The following is a 13689-nucleotide window of genomic DNA, read 5'->3' as shown; positions in this document are numbered from 1 at the left end:
CTTCTACTGGGACATCAGCTACAGTTGCACAGTACCTAAAGAGTTCAGGTAGAAACATTGCAATCCATGAATTAGTCCACAGTTCACTTACTTTGCCAACAGAAATGTTAAAATTGCAAAATGTGACAATGTAATAAAGAGACACATGCCAGGAAGAAAGAACACAAAATGTCCACCATTGATGTTGCTGTATAGTTAATGTTTTGTCCAGTCTTGCTGATATTTTGTCACACTATCAATTCACACTGCACGAGTGTGTCTGATGGGAAGTCAAAGCTTTGAAGCGCACACTGTATGGAGCCACGACTTGACCTCCAGAGATTGTACAGTATGTTCCAGCCGGTGACGTTCCACGGATGGCATCCAAATCATTGCCAACTCTCAGACAGAAAACTCAACAAGGAAAAGACACACAAGCAAATACAACCCCAATTCCAATGAAGTTGGGACGCTGTGTTAAACATAAATAAAACAGAATACAATGATTTGCAAATCATGTTCAACCTATATTTAATTGAATACACTACAAAGTCATTTCAACTTAGAATTTTATGGCTGCAACACGTTCCATAAAAGCTGGGACAGGTGGCAAAAAAGACTGAGAAAGTTGAGGAATGCTGATCAAACACCTGTTTGGAACATCCCACAGGTGAACAGGGTAATTGGGAACAGGTGGGTGCCATGATTGGGTACAAGCAAGCAAATATGGGGCGAGGTTCACCTCTTTGTGAACAAGTGCGTGAGAAAATAGTCGAACAGTTTAAGGACAATTTTCCTTCTCTGGGCCCAAGCTCATCTAAGATGGACTGATGCAAAGTGGAAAAATGTTCTGTGGTCCGACGAGTCCACATTTCAAATTGTTTTTGGAAATTGTGGACGTCGTGGCCTCTGGGCCAAAGAGGAAAATAACCATGGTATGGATGCAAAGTTCAAAAGCCAGGATCTGTGATGGTATGGGGCTGTGTTAGTGCCAATGGCATGGGTAACTTACACATCTGTGAAGGCACCATTAATGCTGAAAGGTACATACAGGTTTTGGAGAAACATATGCTGCCATCCAAGCAACGTCTTTTTCATGGACACCCCTGCTTATTTCAGCAAGACAATGTCAAACCACATTCTCCACGTGTTACAACAGCGTGGCTTCGTAGTAAAAGAGTGCAGGTACTAGACTGGCCTGCCTGCAGTCCAGACCTGTCTCCCATTGAAAATGTGTGTCGCATTATGAAGCGTAAAATACGACAATGGAGACCCCAGACTGTTGAACAGCTGAAGCTATACATCAAGCATGAATGGGAAAGAATTCCACCTACTAGCTTCAACAATTAGTGTCCTCAGTTCCCAAACGTGTATTGAATGTTGTTAAAAGAAAAGATGATGTAACACAGTGGTAAACATGACCCTGTCCCATCTTTTTTGGAATGTATTGCAGCCATAAAATTCTAAGTTAATGATTATTTGCTAAAAACAATCAAGTTTATCAGTTTGAACATTAAATCTTGTCTTTGTAGTGTATTCAATTATATATAGGTTGAACATGATTTGCAAATCATTGTATTCTGTTTTTATGTATGTTTAACACAAAATCCCAACTTCATTGGAATTGGGGTTGTATATAAAAAGAAAAAACACCCCCAGGACATGATTTGTAAAAAAGGTTTATTTACTCTGCACAAAGGGAACATGCTCAAAATTTGCAAAATATCGTCCTCACGCTGTCTTAGTTGTCTGAAACATTATCTGTAACAAAAGCCAATCATACCATCATCATACAACCATTCCAAGCTAAGTTTCACTTCTTTTTCCTCAGTACAATGCATGACAAATCATGCAACTTGAAATCTGACCCATTTAAAAAGTAAATTGTTTAATTTGCTCAGTGTATGTAAGCCTATATGTTCTTCACAGGCAATCAGGTTTTCCCAGTCTAATCCTTGCCCATGAGCTATAGTAAAATGTATCTCTTGTAAACCATATGTGGCAAAAGGGTCTATATATAGATGGACGTTGCATGCAGTTTTATGGTAATTCACAGGCCGTTGTCATCTCAGTTGTCACATGCAATGCTAGCAGGAATTTTGTTGCAATACATTCTGGACCCGAGCAGCTTTCCCAAAGGTAGCGGTGATCATACATGATATATGGTAGTACATCCTTCAACGGGAATCAACTGATAGCAGCAGACTACATGGTCAAGTAAAAAAAACAGTTCATGCAGGGCAATTTTAAGCTTAATACAAAAACCAGTTGGCCTGTTAATGAGTTAAAAATAACTTATACACCAGAGCGCTTAATAGCGTTCCCAAAACTAGGATGACTTGCAACATGCCCTGGTAATCATTTCTGTTAAACAATGACCTCATCGTCCAGAAAGCTGGAGTTTGATTGGTCAACCTGTCACTATGAATGTACACCACAGAATTAAACAACTGCAGCCAGTATCCTGCTGAAAAGGAACTTCACGAGCTGACCTAAATGTGTGCCTTTCTGGTATGCCAGGGATAGCAGGGAGCACATTCAACTAGCACAACAATTAGACTGAACTCGTTATCCTGCGATACATAACATTGAAGTATTTGGCTGTGTGACTTGTCCTTGGAAGAAAGAGCAGACTGTAAAATGCATAAGCTGAGTTTGTTGATAACTAGAAAAAAAGTTATCTCATTTAAAATCCGCACTTATGTGACGAGTACAGTGTATTAAATGTGTGCTATGAAGACGTCATTTGTTGTTATGTTGCATTGCCTTTTTAACCTTTAACGTTGACCTCTCTGAGGCCAACATAGAATAGTTTGGTCTACACTCTGATGCACCATGGTCTCATATTTGTAGTTGGAGGCTGCTATGAGCTCCCACGGGCCTCCAGAACATCATCAATCACAGCGAAGTCTCCTCCCCCTGCTGCTACTTGAACCTAGTCGCTTTCCTTGTGCCCTTATACACAGATTTCAGAATATGAGTGTGGATAGCATGACTAGAGGCTAAGAAAACAATCATGTACAGTATATGGATAAAGAATGCTGCTTCTCAACTAGACATGAACAAACTTGTGGCTTTTTCTTTCATTAACTGAGGGGTACCAACAATAGTCAATGAAAAAACTGACAAAATAAATAAAAACATACTGAAACTTAATGAAAATCAGACATTGCTTTTAAATTGTTTCAACAAAATAATTTTAAGAAACAAACTAATGAAACAGGCTTGAATTGATTGTCAACTAGATACATTTTGATAAGGCCATTGCAGAATGATGGCTTTGAAGAGCTGGGAAAATTTTGCTGAACATCCCACCAAATAGAGTGCAGTAAGCCCGGCAAGTTGGGAAATACCTCAAAATATATGCCGTGGTAAGTGCTACCATATGTTCTATTCATACACAGTGCACTCAGACACTGCAGAGGAACAGTGTATTCTAGTGATTCAAACTGCTTGGGAGAGGGACCAAAAAATAATGTTAGATGTAAAAAGATGTCTCCTGTCAGTAACAGGAAAATGCAGGATTAAGAAAAGGTGCTTTCCAACCTCAATACTACATTAGCAAACACAATTATTATTAACATTTGCATTTTTCCATTGCAGCCTGTTAAAACAATCCAACATTCAATAAAACTTGATAGAGCCTTTGAGCTGAAACAGGTCTGACCTGCACTGTGTGTCATTTTTATATAACTCGCAAGGTATGAGCAACAAATACATTTATCATCGGCTTTGATATTGCCGCCCTCACTTTGTCACAAAGCAATTATTTAGACTTTCACAGGTCATTTGAGGTCCATATTTCCTTAAGTTAAAAATAAAACTTTCAAAGTTGCTGCTTTCCCTTCCTACTTCAGCTTCACACATTGACTTTTTCACCCAGGTTCAGCATGTCAAGTAGGGTAAAGCATGTTTCAAAGTGCACTTAGTGTGTGTCTTGTTGGGGTGGACCTTTTTGGTCACAAACGGGTAGTGGGACATAATACCCATGCTCATGCATCTTTGAAAAGCAATTTAAATTGGGAAGTCACTTCAGTACAATAATGGACAGAGGAAAACAACACTGACATCAAAGATTTCCCTGGTATGGAAGAGTGTAAACCTGCCGACATGTCAGTTTGTTTTATTCTTCTAAACGTAGCATTTACATGTAATCTTTCCCCAAGAACATCTTCCACTGGCCCCTTTCACCCATCACTGCAAAGTTATCGGGGAGGGGCAGCTTCCTGTCGGCCTCACCCTGCCCCCTCCTCCCAACAATTCCTTACTCACTTCCTGAATTTGTCAGCCGCCTCTGACTCACGGATCTGGAATCACAACATTCCCCCGTTCTTAGTTTGAAGTGAAGTTTTAAATGACAAAGGAACTAGACCCATTGGGGCAATTTGAACAAATGCCACAATTTGGTATCTAATTTGTATATCCTACATTTCTAAATATATATGTTCTTACACTATGAAATGTAAATACAGTATTAAAGTTGCAACAGTAAAGCACAGTATGTTTAGTCCCGGCAAAATAGCTTGATTTATTAGCACTAGTAACAATTTCAGAGTGGGCTGAAGCATACACTTTGTTTTTTTTGTCTTAACCAAATGTAACGAATGTTATTTTAAGAGAATAATTTCTTATGAGGGTGAACTAATAATTACGAAGTTATTATCAGAATCTATAATGGCTGTATGGCGTTCATCAATTTCCTGTATACTGTGATCTTGAAAAAGGCTCTTTTTTTCCCCCCACTGCAGTCAGTTCAATCTCATCACATCAACATAATAACCACATGACAATAACTTCCTAAAAACACAAAGACCTTGCTGTTTTAGCACAGCTCCTATGTTCCTCTCAGTTGGGTGTGTCAGTAACCATGTGAATTCTGTCCACCAAAAAAATCTTCCTCTTTTGAGGAGTATGACAGACATTTAGTTGTGTGACACTCCAGTACCAGCTGCTAGATTTGTTCTCAAGTCACAAAGATTCCTCTTTGTCATCACTTATGGAAACTTCTTATTCTATAAATGGCCAGATGCTGAATGCAATTTATATCCTCTGTACATCTATTACATAAAGATGTCTCACACCTTGTCTCACACCATGTACTGTGGATATAAAAGGTCTGCACACCCCAGTTCAAATGCCAGCTGTTTGTGGTATACAAATAATGAGACTAAGATGAAGAATTGCAACACTTTTTCCACCATTAATTTGACCTATAACTTGTACAACTTATTTGAAAAATCTTTTCGTGAGGGGAAAAATAACAACTGAAATAATTGTTGTGCACAAGTGTGCATTGAAACTCATTTGAGTCAGCATACACCTGTCAACATTTGAAGTGCTTCTGATTAACACCCCCCAAAGTTTTTGGGCCACATTTCTAAAAAAGGTACGGATGGTATAAACACAACACTGCTCAACACCTCAAGAACACGATACCTTCAATGAATCATGATGACATTGGTGACAGCATCATGCTTTGGGGTTGTTTTTAATCACCTGGAACTGGTGCCTTGGACAAGGTGGAAGGAATTATGACTATTTCAAAATAGCTGTCAGTGTTAGCACAAAACCTTCAGGTTAATGCTAGAAAGCAAAGATGCCAGGAAAATGTTAGTTTATATCACAAATACCTAGTATTTTTGTATCTAGTATTATGAGTTCTGTTAAAAGGAATCCTATTAACCATATTCCTCCCAAGATGGTTTTATTTTATTCTACGTCTTCTCAGAACAATCTTGTTTCACTAACATTACCAACTAATCGCTTCCCTATCACACACAGGTCTGCCAGAAGACTGCACTGTTCAGACGCCAGCCTTCACTGACACTGTGAGACTTCATAGACAGGGCAAAGGAGACTATGGGACCTGGGACATGATGTGTGGAACTCCTCCACAGGTTGGACATTTTCTAGGTCTTTGATGACTTTGATTCATTGGTGCATGTTAACTTTGCGCTTGCATGGTTTTCTCTGTTAACTCCGGCTTCCTCCTCCAGTCCAAAAATATGTACAGTACCAGTTAATGTTTGACAGCCGAATGTTAGGTTCACTGAAGACGAAATAGCTGTATATGTGAATGGTTGTCTGTCTCGATGTGCCACCCTTGACTGGTGATCACTGATCAGTCCAGGGTTTACCCCACTCTGATAGGTCTCAACTAGGAAAATGGAATGATGGATTACATTGATTTACAGCAGAGTAAAACTTTTAAAGAAACTTGTCAGCATGCCCTTGGACTGTGTGTCCGTATTGCAACACAGTACTTTTCACTCTAGCACCTGTCGTCTTCTTACTGAAGTTAAATTTTTTCCTTGAGGCATGTGGTGTACTTAAAACAACAAAATATGAATTAAATATAACATAAATTAGAAATTTAAAAACAATTATTAATTCTTCAATTTTTAGCTCATTTAAGGTGTGTTCATGCTGAAAGCTATTCCTAAAACAAGTCTTTGTCCCTGTTCTTGTTTGGTTTACCTCAAATGACAGTTGAAATGGTAGAAAATGATCAATACAAAGGCAGAATTCCTGTCCAAAGAAACAAAAAAGGAATTTTCTGCATCATGTTCACACAGACTGCAGAGACCTTCAGACAAGAATGCATTAACACATAAATGTAGGAGAGAGTGTCAGAAACACCAGTCATCCTCCACCCCTGTGCATTAACAGCATGCAAAAGGTCTCACAGACACACAAACACACACACACACACACACACACACACACACTGCTGAGTGGGTCTCTCCTTTGAATGAGTCCCTTTCAGTTTCCTAAAAGAGCTCCTGAATAATTCTGTGTTTATTGCAGTCACCTTTCCCTCGCTTAGTGCCTGTTCTGTGGCTCTATGTAATGCTTGTTATCTACTTGCTGGTGCTGATAGACTGTAAATGTTTAGTAAAGATTACACTTGAGTGTTCTACCAAACACAACGTACACACTGTTTCTTGCCAGACTCAAATGCATGTATAATGTTCCTGCTAGATAAGATATTCATACATTTTAGATTGTGGTAAGTGACAAAACTGCATGTACATTTGGAATATAGTGAGGTGGGCATTTTTCTATTCATAAAAGCATAGAGGAAAAACTACAACCTGAATCCAAAATTTTCAATTAATTGCACTGTTTCCATTTTCATTCTGACAGTATTTATACGGTACTCTTACCACACTTAAGAGCTTTAGGTGTGAATAAAAAAAGAGAGAAATATAGAGGAGGTATGCTGGAGCTCGACATGACTTATGTAGAATAAAAGAGAAACTGTTTGGAAAAGAGAAGTCCCCTTAGGAATGTATTGGAATTTGACTGGGCAAACATTTTGTGTGTCGTTCACTCGTGTTGAGTGAATATTGTCCACATTGATTAATCTCAGCAGGATACTGTCCAGTTCAGGCAAGTATTGATCGAGAAGGAGTGAGCACACAGGGTCAGCAAAAGGTGGTAATATATAGTGGGTACGGAAAGTATTCAGACACCCTTAAATTTTTTACTGTTTGTTATATTACATCCATTTGCTAAAATCATTTACCGTATTTTCACGACCATAAGGCGCACCGTATTAAAAGGCGCAGTCTCAGTTACGGGATCTATTTCTGTATTTAATACATACATAAGGTGCACCGTATTATTGGGCGCAGGCATGGTAAAACATACGCTAGCTTAAAACATACGGTAGCATGCATGCACGCTAAAACAATGTTTTTAAAAAGGCAGCGGGAGCAAAACTCAGTTCGGTTGTACTTTATTCAAGTATTTAACAATGTACTCATGTTATGTTTTTGATCAATCCTCATCCACAAATCCATCAAAGTCCTCATCTTCTGTATCCGAAATGAACAGCTTGGCAAGTTCTCAATCAAACACGCCAGCTTCACTCTCGTCATTGTCCGAGTCAGTCTCGTTGCCGTGGGGCTGTTCAGCAATGATGCCGGATTTTGCGAAAGCTCGAACAACAGTGCAAGCAGACACGTTAGCCCAAGCATCCACAATCCATTCATCTGCCTCCTAGTCTTAGTAAAGCTTGCGTTCGCCATCTGTCATCCATCGCTCCCACGGCGCTCGCAACTTCACTTTGAACGCCCTCTTTACACCGATGTCCAGTGGTTGATGTTCCTTCGTCAAGCCTCCCGGAATGATGGAAAGCTCCGAGTTATTGCACTCAGTTGAATGGTGACGGTAGAGACGCTTCTCCCGGTTGTTCTTTGCTCATTAATCTATTGCTCGAGTTGGTCTTCCAACTCGGGCCACCTCGCCTTGTTTCCGCGTAAACTCAGCTTCATCTTCTTGACTTGGCGAAACTTGTTTTCCTGCTTCCCCCACTTGCGAACCATGGATTCGTTGATCTTGAATTCTCTCGCGGCTGCTCGATTCCCATGTTTCTTTGCGTAAAAGATATGCTCCAGTCAGTCAAGCGGAGCGCTCCCAGTCAGTCAAGCAGAGCGCTCATCACACATTTATAGATTTTGGAACTCTGTGCACACATAAGGCGTGCCGCATTATAAGGGGCCCCGTCCATTTTGGAGAAAATTTAAGACTTTTAAGTGTGCCTTATGGTCGTGAAAATACAGTAAGTAATTTTTTTCCCCCTCATTAATGTACACAGAGCACCCCATATTGACAGAAAAAAACAGAATTGTTGAAATATTTGCAGATTTATTATTTAGACAGAAGAAAACGTAATTGTTGGAATTTTTGTTGATTTATTCAAAAAGAAAAACTGAAATATCACACAGCCATAAGTATTCAGACCCTTTGCTGTGACACTCATATATTTAACTCGGGTGCTGTCCATTTCTTCTAATCATCCTTAGGATTGTTCTACACCTTCATTGGAGTCGAGCTGTGTTTGATTACACTGATTGGACTTCATTAGGAAAGCCACACAACTGTCTATATAAGACCTTACAGCTCACAGTTCATGTCAGAGCAAATGAGGATCATGAGGTCAAAGGAAATGCCTGAAGACCTCAGAGACAGAATTGTGGCAAGGCACAGATCTGGACAAGGTTACAAAAAAATGTCTGCTGCACTTAAGGTTCCTAGGAGCACAGTGGCCTCCATAATCCTTAAATGGAAGACGTTTGGGACGAGCAGAACCCTTACTAGAGCTGCCCGTTCGACCAAACTGAGCAATCGGGGGAGAAGAGAAAGGTAAAGAAGAACCCAAAGATCACTGTGGCTGAGCTCCAGAGACGCAGTCGGGAGATGGGAGAAAGTTCTCGAAAGTCAACCATCACTGCAGCCCTCCACCAGTCGGGGCTTTATGGCAGAGTGGCCCGACGGAAGCCTCTCCTCAGTGCAAGACACATGGGAGTTTGCTAAAAAAAAAACACCTGAAGTACTCCAACATGGTGAGAAATAAGATTCTCTGGTCTGATGAGACCAAGATAGAACTTTTTGGTCTTAATTCTAAGCGGTATGTGTGGAGAAAACCAGGCACTGCTCATCACCTGTCCAATACAGTCCCAACAGTGAAGTATGGTGGTGGCAGCATCATGCTGTGGGGGTGCTGCAGGGACAGGCCGACTGGTTGCAATCAAAGGAAATATGCGGCCAAGTACAGGGATGTTTTCTCCAGAGTGCTCAGGACCTCAGATTGGGCCAAAGGTTCACATTCCAACAAGACAATGACCCTAAGCACACAGCTAAATAATGAAGGCATGGCTTCAGAACAACTCCGTGACTGTTCTTGAATGGCCCAGCCAGAGCCCTGACGCAAACCCAATTGAGCATCTCTGGAGAGACCTGAAAATGGCTGTCCCCCAACGTTCACCATCCAACATGACAGAAATGGAGAGGATCTACAAGGAGGAATGGCAGAGGATCCCCAAATCCAGGTGTGAAAAACATCATTCCCAAAAAGACTCATGGCTGTAGCTCAAAAGGGTGCTTCTACAAAATACTGAGCAAAAAGTCTGAAAACCTATGGCTGTATGATGTTTCATCCATCCATCCATTTTCTGAGCTGCTTCTCCTCACTTGGGTCGCGGGCGTGCTGGAGCCTATCCCAGCTATCATCGGGCACCCTGAACTGGTTGCCAGCCAATCGCAGGGCACATACAAACAAACAACCATTCGCACTCACATTCACACCTACGGGCAATTTAGAGTCTCCAATTCATGCATGTTTTTGTGATGTGGGAGGAAACCGGTGTGCCCAGAGTCAACCCACGCAGGCACGGGGAGAAGCCGGGGATTGAACCCTGGTCCTCAGAACTGTGAGGCTGACGCTCTAACCAGCCGCCATGATATTTCAGTTTTTCTTTTTTAATAAATCTGCAAAAATTTCAACAGTTCCACTTTTTTTTTTTTTTTTTTTCTATGGCGTGCTGTGTGTACATTGAGGGGGGAAAATGAACTTAAATGACTTTAGCAAATGGCTGCAATATAACAAAAAGTGAACAATTTAAGGGTGTCTGAATACTTTCTGTACCCACTGTACATAAGCCACTATTATACGTTGTCCACCATTCGCTTTGAGCTACATAACCTCATTACTTGCCAAAGTTGTAGATAAACATATTGAAGCATAATTCAGGTACACACCAAGCACTTGTCACTTTATCACTGTATCTTTTCACGTTTACTTTGGTGGTTCTTTGTGTCGAGGGAGATTTAATAATAGTCCCCCCTCCACCCCCCACACACACAGACACACACAGACACTAGACAGATCACCCCGAGAGCAAATTAAAAACAAGACTGGGCTTACCTTAGACCTTTGAAATGTTAACTGCAACTAATAATAAGTCCAGTTATTTAGCCATCATCACTGAAAGGTCCCGTATTTTGCCAAACCAACTTTCTCTCTAGTATTCGGGATGTAATATTCTCTCTATGGTGCTTCAGTAAACATGTGAAATATGAATTAAAATCGTCTACATATTCCTGAGTTCCAGGCGTTTTCTGCCGAGAGAGGCCTGAAATCAGGTCATTTGAATTTCTCAAAATAATCTACGTCACAAGCAAAGATCTCCGCCTTCCCTTTTCGCTACTGAGCCAGTGCTGTCAACATAACAAACACGTGGGCTCTCAAAAGTGGGTCTAATACACGGAGGCAACCAATCAGAGGAGAGGGGGCGGTCTCCGCCAAATATGGACTAAGCGGATACAAAACTGGGTCAAAGAGAAGTAGCTCTCAGAGGGGCCTTTTCTGGACACTTGTATGACAAAACCAAAGTGTTTTATTTAAATGAATTGACACTGTTATACTAAGTCCATGTTAAAGAGTCACTCATGGAGGTCTAAATAACCAAAATATGGAACCTTTAACATACTGTAAATGTTTGTATGTGTGTCCAGATTCTGGCAAATCTAGTGATGGAGAGTCTCCACCCTGAACTGAGAAACGCCATTGGTCCTCGTCTGAAAGGAAAGATGCAGCAGAGGCAGAGGGATTGGATGTTTGTGAGTTTCCATGAGCTTGTACAATCCACAATGTTGCACAAGCACATTGGAATAGTGAGAATAATGCTTATAATAGTTCATGTTTTTGTAGATATCTGATGCCGTGTACAGGCAAGTCTTGGCCCAGACCACCAGTCAGTATGATTCTCTTCTTGTAACCTGTGAGGATCAGAAGGTTCAGCTAGATACCAGGCTGAGAACTGACATGGACCAGGTCATCACATCTAAAGAACATGTCAGCAGCAGGATTCGAGGTAACCTAATTCCTCGAAAATAATTTGTAAAACTTCAAGTAGGGTACAGTTTGTTAAAAAAAAAATATTACACAACTGACCACACTTGAATAAGAATCAAACTCCTGAAAGGCAAATTTTGTGGTTATAAATTGTAAATTAAATGAATGATGGTTGATAGTATCCTCCTTCAAATCCCATACCTCAATCTCAAATCTCTGATTACAACCGTTACATTCAATACTTTTTTTTTTTGTGGATTCTCTGAAATGCTTGCTTTTATTCTCACATTCATAAATCAACAACAAAGCATTTAATATTCACAATATATAAATTATTTGCTTTCAGGACTTTTTACGTCTATAAACGTTAGGTCGGCCTTGAGAAAACTTTTAAACCTGTCTTATATTTAAAAACTGTAAGCAATCTGACAAGTGGAATTTAAACCAATTTAGGCAGTTAGTTTAATGCCAAGGACATGCTCCAATATCTGAAAAAGAATCTGATGGTCAGTTCTCTGAAGCGACAAGGAGAACTTACACTAGTGCTGCTTTAGGACTATGGTGCATTCTAAATCCTGAGTGAAAGTCCTCAAATAAATCAGTTTATATAGAAAGCCATGCAATTATTTAGCAACTGATTTCTTAAGAAGCTTGAAGATTGGGTCTTCAATTGGCCAAAACATCTAGATTATTTTAAGAGGTTTGATTACAGTACAGGCGGCACGGTGGCCGACTGGTTAGCGCGTCAGCCTCACAGTTCTGAGGATCTGGGTTCAATCCCCGGCCCCGCCTGTGTGGAGTTTGCATGTTCTCCCCGTGCCTGCGTGGGTTTTCTTCGGGCACTCCGGTTTCCTCCCACATCCCAAAAACATGCATGAATTGGAGACTGTAAATTGCCCGTAGGTGTGAATGTGAGTGCGAATGGTTGTTTGTTTGTATGTGCCCTGCTATTGGCTGGCAACCAGTTCAGGGTGTACCCCGCCTCCTGCCCGATAACAGCTGGGATAGGCTCCAGCACGCCCGCGACCCTAGTGAGGAGAAGCGGCTCAGAAAATGGATGGCTGGATGATTACAGTACAGCCACTTGAAATGACTGTGGTTGCATAGCCTGCCAAGAAATACTTTAGCATGTTATCACCTTGAATTTGGCCTTTGGCATTTGCTATTTAAGTTAATTTATAACAGTGGTTAACATATTTTTTACAGTTGTATGGCAGTTACTGTTAAAATGTTAGGGAAATCATTGCCTGTACAGTTTAAAAAAAAAAAAAAGGTTTTATGATGGCCACCAAATTTTATCAATTTACAGAATATCCTACAGACATGCACACACATACAGGTAGAAAAACTAACATGAAATATACATGCTCACATATTAGTAAAAACACCATACATACAGTAAATAACCTAAGAAACCTGATGCTGGGCACAAAGGATCCAGGTGAGGCAGCACCATCTCAAGGAGCCCTCTGCACCAAAGCACTCCAATAGGCCATGGATACGGACCACCAGCATGGAGTAACCATTTTATCAGATTAGCTTGTAATTTATGTTTACATTCTGTCCAGTTACACCTTTAATGTCCATAATTTATCGAATGATTCAACTATAAATGTTAGTCTTGTTTCAGTTGCAATGACAGTTTGTACAAGATGTTGACTACGCTTGCTGTCACTGAAATTCTGATTAGTTAGATTAGTTAGAATCTACTGCAGATATTCTTTAATTAAATTTAGTTCTTTTGATACTTTCTTATTCTTGAAACAAAAAAATACGTTTACATTTGAAATACTAACTTATGGTAGTGGAGTGACATTGAATCTACTTTGAATTACCAACTTGCTCTATCAAACACATTTAAAACTAATCCATTTTCTAATTTGCAAGTGCGTGAGTGCTGATTTTGGTGGTACTGCATAGTAGTATGTGCTTATTTTTATGAGGTATGGTAGTGTATACTGTATGTGTAATGTCTGCAGCTGCTTCACTGATGTCCGAGACAAATTTCCCCAAGGGGTCCATAAAAGTTTATCCTGATCCTGAAATAATTTGCTCAAGACACTTGTAAT

General features: G+C 40.3%; 1 protein-coding gene across 1 annotated transcript in view; it reads left to right on the top strand.

Moving 5' to 3' along the window:
- The window catches only part of niban2a (niban apoptosis regulator 2a), a 59219-nt gene that overhangs the window by 33410 nt on the left and 12120 nt on the right, over window positions 1-13689 (top strand). The window contains exons 6-8 of the mRNA XM_061699285.1: window positions 5761-5876; window positions 11281-11385; window positions 11477-11639. Of these exons, the coding sequence (XP_061555269.1) occupies window positions 5761-5876; window positions 11281-11385; window positions 11477-11639 (384 nt within the window). The remainder of the gene's footprint in view (window positions 1-5760; window positions 5877-11280; window positions 11386-11476; window positions 11640-13689) is intronic.

Source organism: Phycodurus eques, chromosome 15, assembly GCF_024500275.1.
Source record: "Phycodurus eques isolate BA_2022a chromosome 15, UOR_Pequ_1.1, whole genome shotgun sequence".
Taxonomy (NCBI): domain Eukaryota; kingdom Metazoa; phylum Chordata; class Actinopteri; order Syngnathiformes; family Syngnathidae; genus Phycodurus; species Phycodurus eques.
Note: the sequence above shows the minus strand (reverse complement) of the source record. Positions and strands in the feature narration are given on the sequence as shown.